General features: G+C 44.9%; 2 protein-coding genes across 2 annotated transcripts in view; one reads left to right on the top strand and one right to left on the bottom strand.

Annotated features, from left to right (window-relative positions):
- LOC147894038 (Sucrose-6F-phosphate phosphohydrolase family protein) overlaps window positions 1–22125 on the top strand; it is a 186763-nt gene that overhangs the window by 23133 nt on the left and 141505 nt on the right. The window lies entirely within an intron of this gene.
- Window positions 1–22125, bottom strand: part of LOC147894040 (uncharacterized) — a 54705-nt gene that overhangs the window by 25850 nt on the left and 6730 nt on the right. Inside the window, exon 2 of the mRNA XM_087384817.1 lies at window positions 6841–6974. Coding sequence (XP_087240943.1) covers window positions 6841–6974 — 134 coding nt within the window. The remainder of the gene's footprint in view (window positions 1–6840; window positions 6975–22125) is intronic.

The raw sequence follows: 22125 nt of genomic DNA, 5'->3' as shown, positions 1-22125 counted from the left end.
TGGCCGAAACCAAGACTCCTTGACCGAAGTCAAACCTCATGGACCGGAGTCAATGCTTTGACCAAAATCAAAAGTACTCTTGACCAAGTAAAAACTCTTGAACCATAGTCAAATAAAAGGTCAACTTCATTATTTGCTTGAAATATTACAATTTGGTGGCATCCCCTCGGCTTCTAATCACTTGACCTCAACTAAAAAGCCTCTTTGAAGTTTGTACACATCCAGAAGCTGTAGATAATAAGATAGAAAATCCTCGTCCATCCATTTTGGCATTTAGTGCAGAATAGTTCTTGAATTTTACAAGAAATCTGTAAATGATTTTGCGCTAGACACCCCTCTTAACTGTATGATGCACTATCTGTTCTGGCTTAAGGATTTCCTTTAGCTCATCCACTTCTAGTGGCTCTTCCATAACAGGATCTCCAGGTTCTGGTCTTTTTATTAGAAGACTCACATGGCATGCATTGTGAACCTTCCAGTGCTCTCGCAATTAGAGCATGTAAGTTACCTCATTAATTTCTTCTATGACCCAAAAGGACCATAATAGATGGTAGACAAACTTGGGTAAACTTTTTCTTTGCCCTTCAGCTTGCGGAGCCTTGCCTTCTCAACTTTAGGAGTACCCAATCTCCTGTTTTGAGGTCTAGCTTGTGCATGTGTTTAATTGCAGCTCTTTTATGCTTGTCTTGGGATCTTTCAATGGCTGTCCGGACTTGGTTGAATGCTGTTTTGAGGTCCTGGACATACAAATCAGCTGCAACTATATCATTTTTTGTTTGCAGGATTGGTGGTAAAATCACCTTTCCATAAATGAACTCAAATGGAGCTTTTCTTGTGGAGCTGTGGATAATGTTATTATAGGCAAACTCCACCAGTGCAAGGTACTTTTCCCATTCAGATTTCTGCTCAGCCACGTAGCATTTCAAGAGGTCAAGCACCATGGAATTGGCTATCCCACTCTGACCATTTGTCTAAGGATGAAAAGATAAAGAAAAATTCAACTTTCTTCCCATATTGTCAAATAGTGCTCTCCAAAATGGGCTGGTCATGCGGGCATCTCTGTCACCCGATTATGGACTTGGGAAGCCCATCATGCTTGAAAATCCGTGCTAGAAAAAACTTGGCCATGTGATCAGCCTTAATGGTCTTTCATACAAGCATAAAATGAGTCTCCTTGCTGAACCTATAAATAATAATCCAGATCCCATCATTCCTTGTCTTTGAACTAGGAAGATCAAAGATGAAATTCATTGCTATGCTTTCCCATGGCTGCTGTGGCACCTGAAGAGGCATCAGAAGGCCAAGGGCCTTTTGCCTATCATACTTCACTTTCTGGCATTGGAGGCATTCAGTGACAAACTTATGGATATCTTTCCACATGGCTGGCCAATAGAAATACCTCTCCAGAGCTCAAGTTGTGGAAACAAAGCCTCTATGTTCTGCATACAGGGGGGGCATGACATTCCTCCATGATTTTCTGCATCATACCTCTAGTGATGTACAAACAATCATCCTTCATCAAATATCCATCTTCCATGGAGTATTGACCAGAGGATTGTCGCTCTTGCATATGCTGAATTACCTCCCCGAAGTATGAATAAATGGCATACTGCTCTTTCACCCCGGTGCAACTTAATGCCCCCAAATCAACATTCTACAAAGATCATTTTCTCTATCTGACCAAGGATCAATTGTAGGAAATCTTTGTAATCTAATATCATTAGTGATCTAAGGAGCAAACAGAAGACTATAATGATATCAAAGACAAGAATATTTGTATTGCTTAGAATGTCTTTAGTGTATGATCCATACAAAAGAGGGAAGAGCCACACATGAAAAGGTGTGTGCATGGAGAATGTGTACTTCTTGTGAAGGGTGTTAGTCTTAATGAGAGATTACAATGCTACAAATAGAAGTGTCCTCTTCACAAGTGTATGCCTCTTTGGAAGAGTTATAGCTCTTCGTTGTAGCTCTTGTGAAGGGTTGTGCCTCATGGAGAAAAGGTATGTCTTTTCAAGGATAGGTGTGTTTTTTTGTGTATGGGTGTGACCCTTAGTATGTGGGGATGTGCCCCTTCACATGAGAGGTATTTTTGTGTATGGGTGTGACCCTTAGTATGAGGGGATGTGCCCCTTCACATGAGAGAGGTCTCAAAAACTAGGGGTGTGACCCTTCATAAAAGGCATCCTTTGGTGAGAAGGTGTGACCTTTGACGACAGGGTATGCCCCTTGAGCGAAGAGGTAGGGCTCTTCATGACAAGGTGCATCTGCTTGGCTAAAAGGTGTTGGGTGTAGGAAGCAATGGAACGGGAGTGGAATGTGGGAAGCAAACAACAAGCTGGAGCCAAACGTAGTACTGCTCAAATGGATAAGAGGAAAATACAAAGGGTGGCCTATATGGTCCGCAAGTCACACCATATGGTTGACCAAAGAAGACAACTCATAGAGTTAACCGACCTACAAGGCTCATACCAGGGCTAAGTGCTAACAAAAGGTGTGTCCCATGGTCTGAAACAGCCCAAGCACATGCTCTGGTCGTGCCCATTCATCTTATCTGGTGACGTGATGCGATAGAAAGGCACTATTGAATTAATTGGGGCAGTGGGTGAAAAAAAATTCACTACATGGAGCACCTCCTAGCATAATTTGGTATCAAGTGGGGACTGGAAGATGAGAAGCATTTCCTACAAGCAAGAGTGAGTTTTGCTTTGATACCACTGTAAGAAATCCTAGTAATCTAATATTACTCGTGAGGTTAGGAGCAGAGAGAGGACTTAATGATAGCAAAGAACAAGAATATCAATATTGCTTAGAATGTAAGTGTATCATCCCATACAAAGAGGCCTCTTTTATATAGAGAGTGAAGGGCCACACATGAAAAGATGTGTGCTCCAAAGAGTGTGTGCATGAAGAGGTGTGTACCTCGTGGGAAGGATGTAAGCCTTAATGAGAGGGTACATACAACATTACAAATAGAAGTGTTCTCCATAAGTGTATGCCTCTTTGGGAGAGTTGTGGCTCTTCATTGTAGCTCTTGTGAAGGGTGTGCGTCATGGGAAGTGTCGCGTCAAAAGGGCATACCCTTCCACAATTGTTGATTCACCCATCCATTCGTAAGTATAATGGCTTTAGGAAGTAAATATGTCAGAGATCATGACGTGGATTTATTTTTGCGTTGGGATGCCTATAGATAGACTTATAACACTTTATACAAATAGCTCCAAACATCATCCACGCAAGATTAAGACCACACGATGCCACTAGGAGCCAAGACTTTGCACCCTTTGTGACATGCAAGAGGTGGAGATAGAGGAGCACATAATGAGGGGATGCCTCAAATACAACAAGATCCTTGGTAGAAATCATTCTCCCCTTAAGCCTTGAGGACATGAATCAACTATTTGTTGATTGCCACGACTAACGTTGTGCCCCACTTTTCGTGTCAAGGTCACGAGACATAGGACACTCATGCACTTGGTTGCAAATCAAAGCTTCTGACAACAAAGGGTCACAAACCACTTCTTTACAAGGGAACGACCCATACTATGAGCAACCATCATAGCACATGGGACCCTAAGCCCACTCTTCACAACTGCAACACCAATAGGAGGATATCTAAAGGGCCAGCGAGAAGGCACCACTATTCTCGCCACATCAAAGCATCAAGCTACCTCATAAAGTTCATGAGTCCACCCCACAGAGCAGACCATGCATCAACGTGATAGATTTGACATGCTACATGACAGTAGGGCCCTCGATGGACCCCACCGATGCCCGTATGGAGCTTAGACCGGTCTAATTGATCAAGCATGGGATGCAACTGCATCAGCTACATTTTGGGATACGTTATGTGCGGCCTAGATCCTTGGCTCATTCCACCCATCTCAAAGTACAGATTTCCTCTAACTTACGCTCCATTCATAGAGGTTGCTAGACAGCTCAAATTTCCTTATAGAGGGTGTCCCAACAATGATGTATTTCTGGTCTCATAGGTCCTTTTGGGCTTTTACAGATATCAATAAACCACATCCTACTCAAGGAAACTTTCTAACACTTACATAAAGACTCACTAGTGCCCTCAAAGAGGACCGCATGTAGTAGGACACACCTAGGAATCACCGATTGGAAAGAGACATGAGAAGATGGACATATCAAAGACTATAGAGGCGTGGCTACCCTTCTTCCTTCACACATATGAGGGATGATCAATGTGTTCAATTGTTGACACCTATGCCAGATCATTTGATTGAGCATAGAGCTAATTCCAAAGAAATTTCATGTGAGATTTCTGGCCCATAGAGTATGTACACATTCAAGTTGGAGCGTAAACCAATGCTACTTCCAGCTACTACATTCTCACCATGCCATACTCAGCCACTTCGCCTAGCAACACCGAACTTTCATCACTCTCCCACAACCCTGTTTTCACAGTTTAGCTACTCCCATTTCACTCACCAGTACTATGGGATTGCTCTTCTTCCAAAGGAGAAGGGAGAATTGCTCAAAAGTTCGACGAAGAATTCGACCAAGGAACAACAGGGACTTGGAATAGAGGGGGAGGGGTCGGACCTTCCCATAGTGTTGATTCGTACTGAAAAGGTTTTATGGAACGAACTGAATGAATAAAGCTCTGAAGCCAAATGTATATCTGTAGTGATCAATGTATACAAAGAAATAAACAGAAATACATATATACAACGGAAAGGTGAGGAGGCTATGTGGAGGAAAAGCATCCACGTAGCTCTGAATTATAGGATATAATTACAGAGTGAGCCCTGCAGTGCAACTACTTCTCGCCCAGCATTATGGCACTTTGTTATTCAATTCAATTGGCAAGGATGGGTATCTATTGTATGGATGAGGAATTGGGTGCTGCTCCATTCGGCGATGTTTATTCCTCCGCTTCCTTTGAGCTGACCTGCTGTGCTTTAGGACCAATCCATACTTTCCGACAATCAATCAAGATTATGGTGAGAAACATTCACACTGTCTAAAGAAACCTAAATAAAAGTGCAAGTCTATGTGGTCCATTTTAAAATGTGCAAATGCTTTTGTATCGCAGTAAATGACTATTGGTTCTACGTATCCTTTTGTTTGCATTGGAAAACTCAAATGGCAAGGATGGAGAAGGAATTTTTTTGCTTAAATATACAAGAAACCTATAGCTTTATTTTCTTTGTGAGCGATAATTGACATTTTCAAAATTCTGCTCTTTGAGCTGAGAAAGAATGCAAGAAGGATGAAATGTGAAGCTGTAACTCTTGACTTTAGAAATAATGCTACTAATATGCAAAAAGACTTCTAACTTCAATAGAGAGTTGCAAGAAAATGTCAATACACAACAAAATAACAAGATGGCATTCACCTTGGTGACAAGGCAAATGAAAAAGAGCGATCTACGTAAGCTCATAATATTGTATAAAATTCAATCAATGTACAAGAGCTAAAGCAAACACAAAAAGGAAATCAAAAGTTGCAGCAATTCTTGATACTATACGAAAGGATTCATTTTCTAACAACAAGGGTCCCTTCTCCATTTCCCAACAACATTCTACTTTTTCTCAAAATATTTTGGCACTTGTATCCTTGATTTTTCCCTTTCCACTCTTACCGTACATTTCTCAAATTTGGTTTCTCAAATGTATCGTATCTCATAAGCATTTTCAACCCAAAGCTTTAACAAACAAGCCTCCCCAAAGATAGCAGTTACTTGAAGAAGCTGATGGTGTTTTGGTCATTAAATCCACTCTCCTCAATTGACAAGATACCCCTTACCCTCAACAGTCAAATGCATGCAAGCCTTAATAGACGAGACAACATCCAAAATCTCTCAAATACAAAAAGGAGATTGATTCACCCTAGGATTTGGAAAAGACTTGTATAATAGTCATCCATAGATCTAGACACAAAGTTTATGTTACCAAGTTGCAACTAGCTTCAATGTTGTATCAGATAAGTTGCACAAGTTACTAGCTCAATTGTAGCATATCTTTTCAAATGATAGCCAAAATTCAACTAGCATGCGAAAGAACCAAGATCCGCTAACACTCTCATTACTCACATAATCAAAAGCTACAGGGCACAAAGCAGCCAACAAATACATTTTTCCAAGCTGTGGTATTAAAGATAGCTAGCGTCATGCCTCTTGAATAGTCATAAGACCCACATCTATGCATGCAAGTCATGTATACGTCCTTATCATCATGACCAAAAACCAATGCAATTGGTCTCATTTGACTTTCTTTAAGTGTAGATGGAATCTAGCACTAAGAAGAAAATTGCAGCTCTAGACAAGGATCCTTTATCTTGAGTATTTTTAATTAACCACTTTAAAATCTAGAAAAACTATTTCAATAGTCAAGGCAAAGAATTGTCATTACCCATTGGTTGCAACTTGGAAAAAAGTTCCAGCAAGGATCACATATCTATTCATAATGCATTGCTATACATGGTCAATTCCTTCATAAACCACATGAAGTCAATCATGGCGAAAGCATATTACCATGCTGCATTGTTACAATGCGAGGGACTACACAAATAAAAAGTTGGTCATTTCTTTGACAAGTATTTTAGAGTCAATCATAATATGCATTTGTAACACCATGAACTATTATTACAATCTTTTAGATGATGTCCAACTTTTGTGAAGTCTTCCCTTTTCTTGAGCCACATAAGATCTTCACCTCAGCTAAAGGTCGTACGTGATCAAAAAGAAACTAGCATAGACAAGACACTTGCAAATAACCAAAATCTTAAAATACACACAATATCTATAAGCATGATTTTCAGCTGATCTTCAATGTTACGAACACAAATTTGCATAAGTTTTGAAATAGTTACCTTGAAAAGAAGATGGAAGTCGTCCGCTCAATGCTAAGGGATCAGGTTGTGGCTTTCGGCGACGCTCATTATGACCTGCCAATCGCCTCCTACAGCTTCTTTTTACGGCATCGAACTCAGCTAATACGTGAAATCTGTGGATATGGACCGAAGAAAACATAAGAAAAACTTAATAATTCAACCTTGCAACCAGCCAAAAAGTATAGTATAGAAAAATATAGCCATTCATCAAATATCTCCAAAAAAGATAACAATTCTTACAAAAACAGTTGAGCATAATTTTTTCCTGAACTTAGCTACAAATATTGTCAGGAACCAATGAGGAACCAATTGTCTCCCATGTATCATCAAAGAGAACATGAGCACTTGATGCCATTGAAAATGAAGATCCCTAATGCAAATGGTATGCGTGCCTACTACACTGACATGAAACCAAAAGGAGGGATATTGCATTCACACCTTGTACAATAATTATAACTTAAGCATCAATAGAGTTGCATATGCCTTTCCTAGCCTAAAAGAGATGGTACTCATCAATTTGGGCACAAAAAACTAGATTCCAAAGTCAATTGACTTCCCTCTTTCCACTTCTTCCACCAAAGGAGAATGAGCCACTATGCAAACAAACATAGGAGGTATTGAATACCATGACCTTTGCCCTCGTTTGAATTGCATCTACATGAACTTATACACACTCAATATAAGACTAAATCACCTACATAGAACAATATTGGTAACAAGGCTCTTAATAACAAAGAGCCCTCCCTCTATATTGAATAACCCAACCGGGTCCAAAGGTCAGTATTTATGTCGCTATAAGCGTCAAAAAAGAACCATCGCTATATAAGCGTCTCTATATAGCGACACTAATAAATATCGCTATATAGCGACACTGACAAACGTTGCTATATAGCGACACTTGTAAACGTCGCTATATAGCGACACTCGTAAACATCGCTATATAGCGACGATTAACAGAAGCTTTAAAAAAACATTAGTAGGGCTAAACATGGCCACAGCAAGCCCTGTTTTGCCCCACTAATGTTTTTTATTTAGTAATTACAAAAGAATGTTTTTTGTTACAAAATTCCCCTTGTGGAAAGGGTGATACAAAATTACTCAAATGAACCGAGCGACAGAAGCATATACATGTCGAAGATATACAACATTGTTTGTTACAAAATTACCCTTTTGAAAAGGGTGATACAAAATCGCTCAAATGAGCCGATATACAAAAGCATATACATGGCGAAGCATATGCAAACTACCAAAGAAACCTTTGACAACTCCTCCAATAGCTCGCCGTCGTCATCTCCATATAAGTCAGCAAAATTAGTCACCAAAACTCTCTTCCGAACACTAACACTAGGAGAACAATCTCCCGCCGACATAACACCCACAGAAACACCACCAAAATCTATAGACGAACAAGAACTTAGCCCACCCGCACCAAAAGCACCAAAAATCGCAACATAAGCAGGAGTCGCAAAAGATAGACCAACAACATTAGGCGAAGCAAGCGAACCAACACCACCAGAAGCAAAGCCAACGCCGACACTACCACCAACAATGCCACCACTTTCAAAACCAGCACCATTAAGTACACCAGTCGAAGGAGAGCAAACCACATCGCCACAAACCTCATCAACACGTCCAGTAGATCCAAAACCCCTCAAAGAAGCAAGAACATCCCCTGAACCATGACCAGCAGCCTCTGAATCCTTTGAAACAGTGAAATCAACACAGCCTTCAATCCAAGTGGGTTGTGTATAGCCTAAAAAGCAAGCAGGGCATCAAGCAGCCATGTTTCACGCCAATCTTACTGATGGCACACTTGAAAAGGCCAACATGTGAGTGAACACCACTAAGTATTTCCTACAAAGCAATCTCTTTCAGTAGAATTCCCAACTTACATAGACACCATATCAATCAGGCATGTGGATTGTATCATAGGCCATCATGAAAATATCGAGTATGGCCTCCAAAATTATTTAAGCCAAGCCTTATCCATTCAAGGGCTAAGTTGAAGATAGTAGACAACACACCTTGGTCAAACCTTTGTGCACTTGTTATTAGAGGTCAATATCTCCTGGTGTCACCTAGAGAGAGAGGGCCTTGCTTGTGGGTGTGCCTGCCTAGTGAGAGAGGCTAGGGTAGAGAGTGAGGGCCTGCATCGTGGGTGTACCCACCTCCCCGTGAGAGTAGGTGTGGTTTTCAGTGCTTCATGTGTTGCCACGTACGCCACAGAGGTTCCCAAGTGGCGTAAAGGATTGTGTGAGCAAGTGTGTCTCACCTTGCTGCCCTTAGGCGCCTCCTATGGGCCCCTTTTTATGGGCTGTAGAGCAGTGGTTGGGCCGACCGGTCAGCCACCCTGGCTGGATATAGCCCCTGTTTGCAGGCCGGCCACCCTGGTTGGATATAGCCCCTGTTTGGGGGGGGGGGGGGGGGGACCCTCTCTTAGGACCTGGACAGCCCTATATGGGAGGCTGTAGGGGTCAGCCCCTAGGGCTGGCGGTTGGCCCTCATGAGCAGGCTGGTCAGCCCTGCCCTTTGCTGGCCGACTAGAAGGCTGGGGGGCTATATATAGGCCCCCCCCACATGTGCTTTCATCACTTCCTTGCGGTGCCTAGCAGAGGAGCAGAGCCAGCCCAAAGTAGCATTTGAGGAGCAGGGTAGTGGATTAATTCATCCACTCCCTTGTGCTCCCATTCTTGTGGTTGTTGAGCTGTTTGTGTGACCTCTCGAGCAGCCTGTTGGTTCCGAGGTTTTCCCCCAGTTGTAGCGGGGTTTCCTCCACAGATCACTTGCAGTTCTCATGTGCCTTTCTCTCCTTCTCAATGTGGTGTGTGTGTGAGGCGGCGCGCTCTCCCTCTCTCTCTCTCTATGAACCTGGACCATTAACACTATCACCCATCCACAAGGCAGGGGATCCCATGAACCCGGTGTTGGAAATACCCAACAGAGGGTACACGTAGCGGAAGACTTATAGTAATGCCCAGGAGCTCACACAATGTGCGGTGTAAGTGTGGAATCACAGACTTCTTTACTTATGTGCATACAATAGGTGTGCAAACTCATCAATAGACAATGAACCAACCAGATAGAGAAACCACCAAAATATATATTTCCGTCCACAACTATGGACACAATACAAAAGAGACAGATCCAGAGTCCCACCAATGGTGTGGTCCTCTGATCTCACCACAAAGTCCTTCTCCTATCTGCTGGCTATCTCTAGACTCGAGTCCGCGTGCTCCACCTCGAGCTTCTGTAGACTTTCCGTCCAGATCACAACACCTTGCTGTCTTTGCACCAGCCTAGGTGGGCAGCACTCTGAGCTAGGTCTGCAGCTCTACAGCTCTCTTGTCACCTTCTGGATAGAGACCCACAAGTGGCTGATCTGCTGCTCCTTCTGCTCCCTTAACTGCTGCAACAAGTGATGATTGAGTGAGGCTCAATGCCCTCTTTATATAGGCCCCAAGGGGGCTGGCAAAAAACCGACCAGCCTGCTACAGACTGGCCGACCAGTCTGTGACTGGTCCAGCCCTAAAAGGGCACACCCCCCCAGGGCTTTTGGCCCACACTTTCAGGGTCCTTTGGCCCTCCTTTCAAGGCAAGTATACAGCCTCTAAAAGGCCTGCCTCCTGCCCACTGACAGCCACTTTTCCTGCTGCAGATCTGGGCCTGCACATCCTGCCATATCTGCACCTCTGCCAGGCCCTCTTCCCAGCCACGTGTCCTGCGCCGTACACTGCTGATGTCATCGCGCCCTGCCAGGTCAGATCTAGGGCTTATTGTCCCCGCCTTCTGCTCCTTCCACAGGTTCCGTCCTTTGCAGCTTTCTTCTCTTGTGAGGTGCTGCCCATGTGGCAGCCCCCTCTCTCTTTCTTCTCTGGGCATCTTCTGCCCTAGGTCTCCCTCCCCCACGCACTCCTCATTTGGGGGCTTACAGATGGGGAGGTGACCTTTCCAACACCCCCTCTCACCGACACATCTCAGCCCAATGCCAACACGTTGATGAAGATGCTCCAATAACTTCCTCGTCGTAGTCCTCTGGAACCTTTCGGTGTCGAAATCTTTTCCTGGCTTTTCATCCAGTGGCTCCTGCTCCACCAAGTCCAGTTCCGCTTCCGCACACCATCCTGGTACACAGGTCCATCTCTGGTAGCACCTCCTTGAGTCACGTTCCCGCCTCTGAACTCGAGCAATCCAGCCGTCACGATCTTCCAGTCATCCCCCTCATAATGAGTGAACAACCTAGAGTCTTCCAGGCACCATGCTCTGAGGGTCTGTTTCAACCCGTCCTTCCTTTGGCAAGGTCTGCAACAAAAGTACATCTCCAGATCACCTGGACTGCGAACTTTAAATGCACCTGACTGAACCTGAGTCACCCTCCTCTTCGCAAGGGCACAATCCTCCAGTCGTGGAAGTCAATTCCCCTCATAATGAGTGAACTCGAGCAATCCAGCCGTCACGATCTTCCAGTCATCCCCCTCATAATGAGTGAACAACCTAGAGTCTTCCAGGCACCATGCTCTGAGGGTCTGTTTCAACCCGTCCTTCCTTTGGCAAGGTCTGCAACAAAAGTACATCTCCAGATCACCTGGACTGCGAACTTTAAATGCACCTGACTGAACCTGAGTCACCCTCCTCTTCGCAAGGGCACAATCCTCCAGTCGTGGAAGTCAATTCCCTAGAGCTTCTGAATCAGGGTCGTCCTTCAGCAAGGTCCCTGCCTTCAAGCTCCCACACCTGTGAGCCTCCTACTCGGGCTCTGATACCATGTTAGAAATACCCAACAGAGGGTACACGTAGCGGAAGACTTATAGTAATGCCCAGGAGCTCACACAGTGTGCGGTGTGGGTGTGGAATCACAGACTTCTTTACTTATGTGCATACAATAGGTGTGCAAACTCATCCATAGACAATGAACCAAACAGATAGAGAAACCACCAAAATATATATTTCCGTCCACAACTATGAACACAATACAAAAGAGACAGATCCAGAGTCCCACCAATGGTGTGGTCCTCTGATCTCACCACAAAGTCCTTCTCCTATCTGCTGGCTATCTCTAGACTCGAGTCCGTGTGCTCCACCTCGAGCTTCTATAGACTTTCCGTCCAAATCACAACACCTTGCTGTCTTTGCACCAGCCTAGGTGGGCAGCACTCTGAGCTAGGTCTGCAGCTCTACAGCTCTCTTGTCACCTTCTGGATAGAGACCCACAAGTGGCTGATCTGCTGCTCCTTCTGCTCCCTGAACTGCTGCACCAAGTGATGATTGAGTGAGGCTCAATGCCCTCTTTATATAGGCCCCAAGGGGGCTGGCAAAAAACCGACCAGCCTGCTACAGACTGGCCGACCAGTCTGTGGCTGGTCCAGCCCTAAAAGGGCACACCCCCCCAAGGCTTTTGGCCCACACTTTCAGGGTCCTTTGGCCCTCCTTTCAAGGAAAGTATACAGCCTATAAAAGGCCTGCCTCCTGCCCACTGACAGCCACTTTTCCTGCTGCAGATCTGGGCCTGCACATCCTGCCATATCTGCACCTCTGCCAGGCCCTCTTCCCAGCCACGTGTCCTGCGCCGTACACTGCTGATGTCATCGCGCCCTACCAGGTCAGATCTAGGGCTTGCTGTCCCCACCTTCTGCTCCTTCCATGGGTTCCTTCCTTTGCAGCTTTCTTCTCTTGTGAGGTGCTGCCCATGTGGCAGCCCCCTCTCTCTTTCTTCTCTGGGCATCTTCTGCCCTAGGTCTCCCTCCCCCACGCACTCCTCATTTGGGGGCTTACAGATGGGGAGGTGACCTTTCCAACACCCGGAGAACTACAGGATCATTATGATTGGACATGTCATGTCCACGATTTATGCATCAGTACTTGATTCTGAGGTCAGCAGATTTGCGGAGTGTCGAGGACTCAGAGTAGCAAGACAAGCCGGTTTCAGGCGGGATCATGGGACCATGGACCACATTCTCGCACTCAAATGTATCATCGAGGAGGCGAGGGCACGGAAGTAGAGGGTTTACTATTGCTTCGTGGACTTCCGCAAGGCATTTGACACCATTCCAAGAGCCCGCCTCATACGACGCCTACAAGATCTGGGTTACAACCAGGAGATCATTTGGGCTGTCATGGCACTTTATGAGCGAGTTTCAAGCAGAGTCCGGACAGGATCTAGCTGGATAGACGAGATCATGAGCACTATCGGGGTCAAACAAGGGTGCCCATTATCACCTACCTTGTTTGGCCTCTACATTGACGAGCTCGAAACAGTGATGCAAGCACAGGGTGGGGTAGGCTGCTCTCTCGCCGGCACGCTGATCCAGATATTACTTTACGCAAATGACATGGCTCTCTTGTCTTCCTCAACAGAGGGCCTCCAGAGACACCCTAACACACTTCAGTCCCTTTGTGAGTAATATGATTTGAAGGTCAACTTGGGTAAAACCAAGATTATGATCTTCAATACATCTTGAGTCGTCATGCACAATGAGCATTTCGCATTTGATGGGTCCCCTGTTGAGGTAGTTTCATCATACACTTATTTGGGGGTCGTCTTTTCCGGACCCATCTTCACCATGAGACCCACGATGCAGGGGCGCCTAAGCAGAGGATATGCCTCATTGGCTAGACTAGAGAGACAATGCTTCCGCTCTCACTTTCAGGATCCACGGACCAAAGGGTTGCTTTTTGACTCCTTGGTCCACCCGACAGGGATGTATGGCAGTCCATGATGAGGGCCAGACTTATCGGATACAGAGTGGGCCAAGGTGGAGCGGCTACAAGTTCTCATGTTATCACGGATGATCCATGGTAAGCCATCTGTCCCTCACTAGATCATTCGGGCGGAGTTTGGGTCCCCCCCATTACAGCTAGATGCTGCATTTCAAGTCATTACATATCTGTACCGAGTTAGGGAGTATGGAAATTACACATCCGAGCCTAGCAGGATACCATGGCTAGCACTGTCCTCTTCTTTAGCACTTGCAGCAGGGGGAAATCAGAGGTGTTGGTATGCACGCATAGAGAGATGGTTTGCAGGACTAGGGCTCCACATGGACAGACTACCTCCTTTCCAATACAGCATGGATGCTCCTTTCTCTCCCCTCCCATCACACGAGATCAACCAGGTTATCCGTGAGGATCTACTACAGCTACACACATTCCGGACTTGGTTGGGCCCGAGTGATCTCCCAGTGAAGCTAGGCTTCTACAGAGATCACTTCTTACATATCACAGCGGAGGGTTTCATTGATCCACCAGGATACACGCAGATTCACCAACCCCACTCGCAGAGGATCTCCCTTGGGCAGTTCCGAGTCTCTTCACACAGACTTCGTATCGAGAGCGGCAGAGCAAAGCGGTTACCCGGGGAGAGGCACATATGCACACTATGTGACATGTAGGAGGTTGAGACACAGGAGCATTTCACCTTCAGGTGTCCGGTTTACTATGAGAACCGAGGGCGTTTCTACTGCCTCTTCAGAGATAGTTATGGGATGTTGGCCTGTTTCCTCTCCTACCCAGACCAGCGATGTTTGGCTAGTTTCATTCATGAGATGCTCGCAATAGGATACTCCGAGCACGGAGACAGAAGCAGACTTCTTCCTCGACTGATACCTCTCAGAGCTCTATCACGGAGTTCTTTCAGCCAAATGACATAGACCCCCGCGAGGCGAGACCTCGACATGACCATGACCCGGAGCCTGTGACCCGACAGCTCAGACAAAGATTTGACTCACAGATCATGCTTGGGGACATCCCCTCCTTGTTTAGGGTCGGAGCCCGACCGACGGGGGTCACAGTGGCCTTGGTTAGACACAGAGCTACGACCAGGAGATGTACCAGGACTGCACCCTTGAGGGGGCGACAGCGTTCTATTGTTGACCTCATGCCTCCACTTCCACAGCCCCATCCATCCTGATGTCCTGCTGCTAACGATGATGATCATGATGGTTATGATGATCTCAACGATGATGCTGAGATTGATATATATTGTCAGGATATGACTATGTTGTACTTAGGACGTAGTATTGGCATTTTGCATTTTTTTGCATTCTGCATTGGTGTGGATGCTCATTTAGTAGCTCCACTACCACAGCTTCAGGTTTTTCACAGTCTCATAGACCCATTGGTCTCTGAAGACTTCAATAAACTCTCTCTCTCTCTCTCTCTCTCTCTCTCTCTCTCTCTCTCTCTCTCTTTCGTTCCTTTCCACTGCACTTATCACATGGTATCAGAGCCACGGTTGGCTTGAGACCTGAGGAGCAGAGGGAGTGTTGAGCCAACACACAGAGAGGAGGATTAGGGTGTTGTTCGGAGGTGTCTTTGAGGAGGAACGTGTGCGAGGAGTGGACTGTTCGGGTGACCAGCGAAGGTGGCTTTGAAGGGTGTTTTCAGATCAAAGAGGAGGTGTTCCCGAGGGGTGGAAAGCGAGGGGTGAAGGTACACTTCTTCAGCCTTCTCTTTTCTTCAACCCCAGTTCCCTTCTATCCCATCCACCTTCTCTTTCAGTTCATCGTCCTCTTCACTCCGACATGGCAACTTTGATCGAGATGGCAGAGAACAAGACTAGAATTCCAGTGTTGCCCACGTTCCCGGTTGACCGGCAGTTGGAAGGGCTCAAAAACAGCGTCTAAAGGGTGATGATGAAGTCTGTGTTACAATCATACGACCTGGAAGATTTCATCTTGATAGGTCGTGATGGAGTTTGTGTTACAATCATATGACCTGGCAGATTTAATCTTAATAGGTGTTGCCGGACCAGATCCCCTGGCGAAGGACCTTGGCATCCTGGAGTAAAAGGAGGCCGAGACCATGTCTCAGCTCTGGGACGTGTTAATGCCAGGGGAAGATCATTTATATTTCTTAACTGTACTCCTCAGGTGATTAATCACGTAAAGCACATGACAGTGGCCAAAAGTATATAAAAGCATTTGGCGTCCATGTATAATCGAACCTCTCCCATGAAGAGGGTTTCACTGGAGGTCTAGATGCGGTTGTTGGATCCCAAGAAGTCTTCATCGATGTGGGACCACATCAAGAAGTTACAGGAACTTCAGCAGGAGATCCTCCAGGCAGGGAAGCAAATTTCATTGAAGGACATGGCCATTACTCTACTATCCCAGTTATCCTCTCAGTACAGAGCCTTCTATTCATCCTTAATCGCCACAGGTAGGGTGAATGATCATTTATATTTCTTAAGTGTACTCCTCAAGTGATTAATCACGTAAAGCACATGACATAGTGGCCAAAAGTATATGGGAGCATTTGGAGTCCATGTATAATCGGACCTCTCCCATGAAGAGGGTTTTACTGGAGGTCCAGATGCAGTTGTTGGATCCAAGAAGTCTTCATCAATGCGGGACCACATCAACAAGTTACAGGAACTTTAGCAGGAGATCCTCCACGCAGGGAAGCAGATTTCATCAGAGGACATGGTCATTACTCTACTATCCCACTTATCCTCTCGGTACAGGGCCTTCTACTCATCCTTGATCACCAGTTGTAGGGTGAATGAGTTGACTTGGGAGGAACTGGTCCCCATGGTGCTTGACCAAAAGGAGCGCTTCATCAATCGTACCTTTGAGAGTCAGCCTAAGGCTTTGACAGATGATCAGAAGGGCAAAAAGCAGTTGACAGCTGAGAAACGAGAAGCTCTCAAGGCATCCCGTACGTGTAACCAATGTGGCCAAAAAGGTCATTATTGGCGTCAATGTCCCCAAAGGAACATTGAGGGATCCAGTAACCAGTTGGCCAATAGAGTTGCTGCTACGACCACGTATACTCTAGCCTTTTAGTTACACTCGACAGGCACTGCCGGCAAGCTTTCTGGATCCAGATGGAGGATTGCTTGCTTGTTTGTGGCAACGGGACCTAGGTGCACCAAGCACGGAGACATTTATTGAGGCACGCTTTCAGGAAGGACCTCGAGCCACAAGGAGTTGTTCCTGTTGACTAAGGTGGCAGTATGTTACCAGTTTGTATTTTTGTTTGGACGTTATGACCTAGCAGATCCAGAAGGAATCTCCTAGTGTTCTGTTGCAACTATGATCTAATGCTGCTGGAGATGCAGATGGGTCAGTAGATTGCCAATGCGGGAACCCGAACACAGTTGATTGATCCTTATGAGCTGTTATATGCCTGTTGCCATTGGAGCGCTGAAGTTCATCGCTCTGGCGACAGTGTAACAGTTTGGAATTGAGAGGCGGCTTCAGAGAGGCTATCTAGCTCTGTGATACAGATGCCCATGCAGGGAAGCAGACCTTGCACCACAGACAGTATCCGTTGGATTATTGTTCCACGATCCTCTATTGGAGTCATGTACCAGTACCAGTACCAGTAGTTGGATTGTTGGACCAGATGACCCAGTGTACCAGTACCAGACCAAAGGAGAGTTCCTAGCACCAGTGGCCTGGGAGCAACAGTTCCAGGTTTCCAATGATTGTGCTGAGGCGGTTCGTGCCAAGAGGGGGCTTCTTCGGCAGTACCTGTGGAGGTCTTCAGCAGTGGAGTATCACACGATGGAGTCCTCCAGCTATTCCAGCGACACACCCAGCTCCCTCGCGTCTCTGTTCCATCCAAGAGCTGAGAGGGGGTGTTAGAGGTCAACATCTCCTTATGTCACCTAGAGAGAGAGGGCCTTGCTTGTGGGTGTGCCCACCCAGTGAGTGAGGCTAGGGTAAAGAGTGAGGGCCTGCGTTGTGGGTCTGCCTACCCCCCATGAGAGTAGGTGTGGTTTCCCGTGCTTCATGCGGTGCCACGGAGGCCACAGAGGTTGCCAAGTGGGGTGCAGGGTTGTGTGAGCAGGTGTGTCTCACCTTGCTACCCTTAGGCGCCTCCTATGGCCCCTTTTTATTGGCTGAAGAGCAGTGGGTGGGCCGACCTATAGGTCGGCCACCCTAGCTGGATATAGCCACTACTTTTGGGGGGTGGTGTGTTGGGGATAAAGGCACAATGTGCTATCCCTTGTATAAGTGGTACTGCCATGTCAATGTGCCACATCATCACCTTATCCTCTTCTTTATATAAAAAAGGCAATAAGGAAAGTCATTAGAGACTTTTACTTCCCACAAAACTTGTGCTCTCTTTTAGCTCTCTCTCCATCCTTATTCTTTCTTTCTTCTTGCTTCCGCTCCTTGCTCCCATCAACTGGTATCAGAGCAAGGTTTCGCAATGGTGGAGGTTTGCTTCTGGGCAACGCTGCGCTTCGTGGTGCTCGATCCGAGAGAAGTGAGAAGAGACTCTTTGTTTGATGTTTGCTAGAACGATTGGCATCTCATCTCATGGAGAGCTTTCCATAGACTTCTGCGGCTTTGGAAGGGGGGGTAGAAGCAACCCGATTCCTTCAAGGGAGCATGTGTTTGGGAAGAAGTATTTTTGCACCTAAGCACACTTTGATGAGTCAGGAATTGTGCACGATATAGTGATCGAATGCCTCTGCAAAACCACAAAAAGTTGCAGTCTACTGTCTGTTTGTGACCAATGTGCAGGAAGCTCTTTTCAAGTGAGAATATATGAGAATCCACAAGGATTTGGCTCTTGAGGTCAACTCACAAGTTGTAGATCTTTCTACAAACTACAACTTTGCTGTTTATAGCTTTGGCATCCGGTCTTTCGGTGAAAAGATATCGCTGTTCAAAAACAGGGACAGCATGTTATCCTGCCCAAAGTGGATGTGAGATATTGTTGTAGGAATTTCTCTTGCACAATGGGGCAAGAAAGTTTCAAATTGGGACACATTGGAAAAGGAAAATTCTGAAAAATCAGAATATTCCAAGAATATTCCTCGAGGGTGATGCCAGAGGTTATGCCTTTGTGTTGAGAAAAACAATAATATTGTTTGCTGCAGATTTATGACTGTTGTTACTGTCATTTTGGGACAGTTTCTCTGAATTTTGGATGCCTCTAGCTTTGTCACATGTTGGGACAGAATTCTGAGTTACACTCAGTTTTGCAGGCATATTTCACTTAGTTTTGGAGTTATATTGGTACAGGAAATTAATTACAGTTTTGGTACTGTTTATGCATTCAAAGTTGGAATATATATTGGCTGCAAGTTCTCTCCAGTAGAGGACAGATTTTACAAGCTCTTTTAATTTCCTTTGCTGATTTTTTATTTGCTGAGATATGGCTTCAAGTGGGAGTGAAGGTGGTTCACTTCTTAACATCAAGAAGTTGGAAGGAGCACACAATTTTGCCATTTGGCAAAAGCAGTGCTATAATGTGCTTCTTCAAAAGCATCAAGCCCATCCTATCAAGGAAAAGGGAGTGAAGCCGGCAAATATATCAAATGATGATTGGGAAAGTGTTGATGAATTGGCACATTCTACAATCATGCTTTCTAGTTCAGATGGCTTCTATTTAATGTTGAAAATGAGAACACTGCATGGGATATGTGGAAAAGGTTGGAAGATTTGTATGCTCAACAAAGTGCAGCAAGCAAGGTTTATTGGCTCAAGAAGCTCATGGATCTTAGGATGAAGGAGGGCACAACTATGAGTGTGCACGTCAATGAGTTCAACTCTATCATCAAGCAGTTGGCAAATCAGAAATTCAACATTGATGATGAGTTTAAAGCAACATTCTTGCTTTGTACTCTTCCTGAGAGTTGGGATATTTTCAGAACAGCTTTGAGCAATTCAAATCCTATTCTTATTTATGCAAATGTTGAGAGTCAGCTTCTCATGGAGGAGATGAACAGGAAGAACAATTCTTCAATTCTGTCTTCCACTGCCTCAACACAAGAGGAAGACCTCAGAATAGAGGCAATGACAGCCAAAGGAACAGATCCCGCAGTAAGTCACGTCCTAAGAAGGATATTGAATGTTTTCATTGTGGCAAAAAGGGGCGAAGAAAGATTGCTCTAAGCTGAAAAAGGAGCAGAAAAAGAGCAACAACAACAATCAAGATGCCAAATATGTTAAAGGCAAGCAACAAGCAGAGAGTAGTAATAGTGGTGTGAAGATTGAAGAGGTAAATGCAGTCACTCATGAGAGTGAGGATGGCATTTTATTTGTTTCATCACTTGATGCACATGCTTTGGTCACAGAAGAAGACGGTGACATGACCACTTAGATCATTGATTCAGGTGCTTCCTTTCATGTGACACCACACAGGGAGTGGTTTTGCTCATATAATGGTGGTTTATAGGGTGTTATACATCTTGGAAACAATTATGCATGCTCTATTGCAGGGATTGGAGATGTGAAACTTGCATTTTCTGATGGCACACATTTTATACTTCATGATGTTAGGCATGTGCCAAAGCTGAAAAAGAACTTGGTTAGTACTGGTCAATTGGATGATCAAGGCTACTACACTGTGTTTGGTAATAGTAGGTGGAAGATAACCAAGGGAGCCAGAGTCATTGCAAAGGGGTACAAGTGTGATACTTTGTATACTTTGCATGTTTCTAATGTAAAGAATCATGTTGTTGCCGTAACTGAAGTGCCAAAGGTTTCATTGTGGCATGGCCGGTTAGGACACATGAGTGTGAAAGGAATGCAAGCACTATCTCAATTGGGTTATTTACCGTCTCTGAAATTTTCAGAATTTAAACATTGTGGGCATTGCATTTTTTGTAAGCATTCACAGTCACCACATAAAGTGACATTGCAACAAAGATTGACACCCTTAGATTTGGTACATAGTGATGTATGTCAAATGCCTCAATTGTCTATGGGTGGTCATGAATACTTTGTTACATTTATAGATGATGCCACAAGGAAAGTGTGGGTCTATTTCATCAAGAGGAAGGATGAAGTTTTTGATGCATTTCAAAAGTTTGTCGCCTTGGTTGAAAATCAAGGCAGGCAAGAAGTTGAAATGCTTACGCTTTGATAATGGATCAGAATATGTCTCCAAAAGATTTCAGGAATTTTGTGACAAGAAAGGGATAAAAAGGGAATTCACAAGCCCTCATAATCCTTCACAAAATGGAGTTGCAGAGCGAATAAATCGGACTATTCAAGATGAGCCTTCATGCTATCAGGAAGCAATGAGAAGGCATGATAAGAGAGTGTGGGAGAAGGCCATGCATTCAGAGATGGATTCTCTTGTCAAAAATAAAACATGGGATTTGGTGAAACTACCAATAAGAATGCCTTACCATGCAAATGGGTGTACAAGATCAAAGTCACTCCTAATGCTGAGAACAAATACAAGGCAAGATTGGTTGCCAAGGGGTTCAAGCAACAGAAGGGCATTGACTTTGATGAAATCTTTTCTCCTGTGGTGAAAATGACAACATTGAGGACTGTTTTGGCATTGGTTGCACATGAGGACATGGACTTGTGTCAGAAGGATGTCAAAACTGTGTTTCTTCATGGCGATCTTCATGAGGAGATTTATATGGTACAACCAGAAGGGTTTGTCAATGAAGGCAAAGAAAAGTTGGTATGCAAGCTGAAAAAGAGCTTATATGGGTTGAAGCAGGCTCCAATGGAGTGGTACTTCAAATTCCATACTTTCATGCAATCTCAAGGGTTTAGGACAAGTGATGTTGATCACTGTCTCTATACCAAGAAAGCAAAGGATGGTAGCCTTATTTTGCTCATCATTTATGTTGATGACATGTTTATTGCGGGCAAATCTCGGTATGAGATTGATGCATTGAAGATGGGACTGCATAAGACCTTTGATATGAAGGATCTTGGTGATCCAAATCACATCTTAGGGATGCATATTATACGGGACAGAAATAAGAATTTGCTCTATTTGTCTCAGAAGGAATACATTGGCAAGGTTTTGCAACGTTTCAATATGGAGGGAGGCAAGCTTCTTAGTACTCCATTGCCTCCATATGTGAAACTCAGTGAGAAAGACAGCCCACAATCAAATGATGAAAGGGCTGAAATGGCCAAGATTCCTTATGCATCCATAGTTGCCAGTCTCATGTATGCAATGGTGGCTACACGTCCAGATATTGCCTTTGCACTGGGAGTTGTCAGTAGATACATGGCAACACCTGGCAAGAAGCATTGGGAAGCCGTGAAAGGTATCATGAGATATCTTAAGGGCACAATGCATGTGTGCATTTGTTTTGGGAAGACAGACTTGGTTCTTCATGGATTCACAGACTCAGACTTTGCAGGATGTGTAGACAAAAGAAAGTCTACTACTCGATATGTCTTCACCTTAGGGGGTGGTGCTATTTCATGGATCTCTCGGTTGCAGAAATGCATTGCTTTATCTACCACAGAGGCAGAATATGTTGCAGCCACAGAGGCGTGCAAAGAAGCCATATGGTTATCTCATCTAGTGGGAGATATTGGTTTATCAAGA

The sequence above is a fragment of the Dipteris shenzhenensis genome, chromosome 14, assembly GCF_047967505.1.
Source record: "Dipteris shenzhenensis isolate YYH24624 ecotype China chromosome 14, Dip_SZ_1.0, whole genome shotgun sequence".
Taxonomy (NCBI): domain Eukaryota; kingdom Viridiplantae; phylum Streptophyta; class Polypodiopsida; order Gleicheniales; family Dipteridaceae; genus Dipteris; species Dipteris shenzhenensis.
The sequence above is the reverse complement of the archived record's forward strand: the minus strand, read 5'-3'. Positions and strand labels throughout refer to the sequence as shown.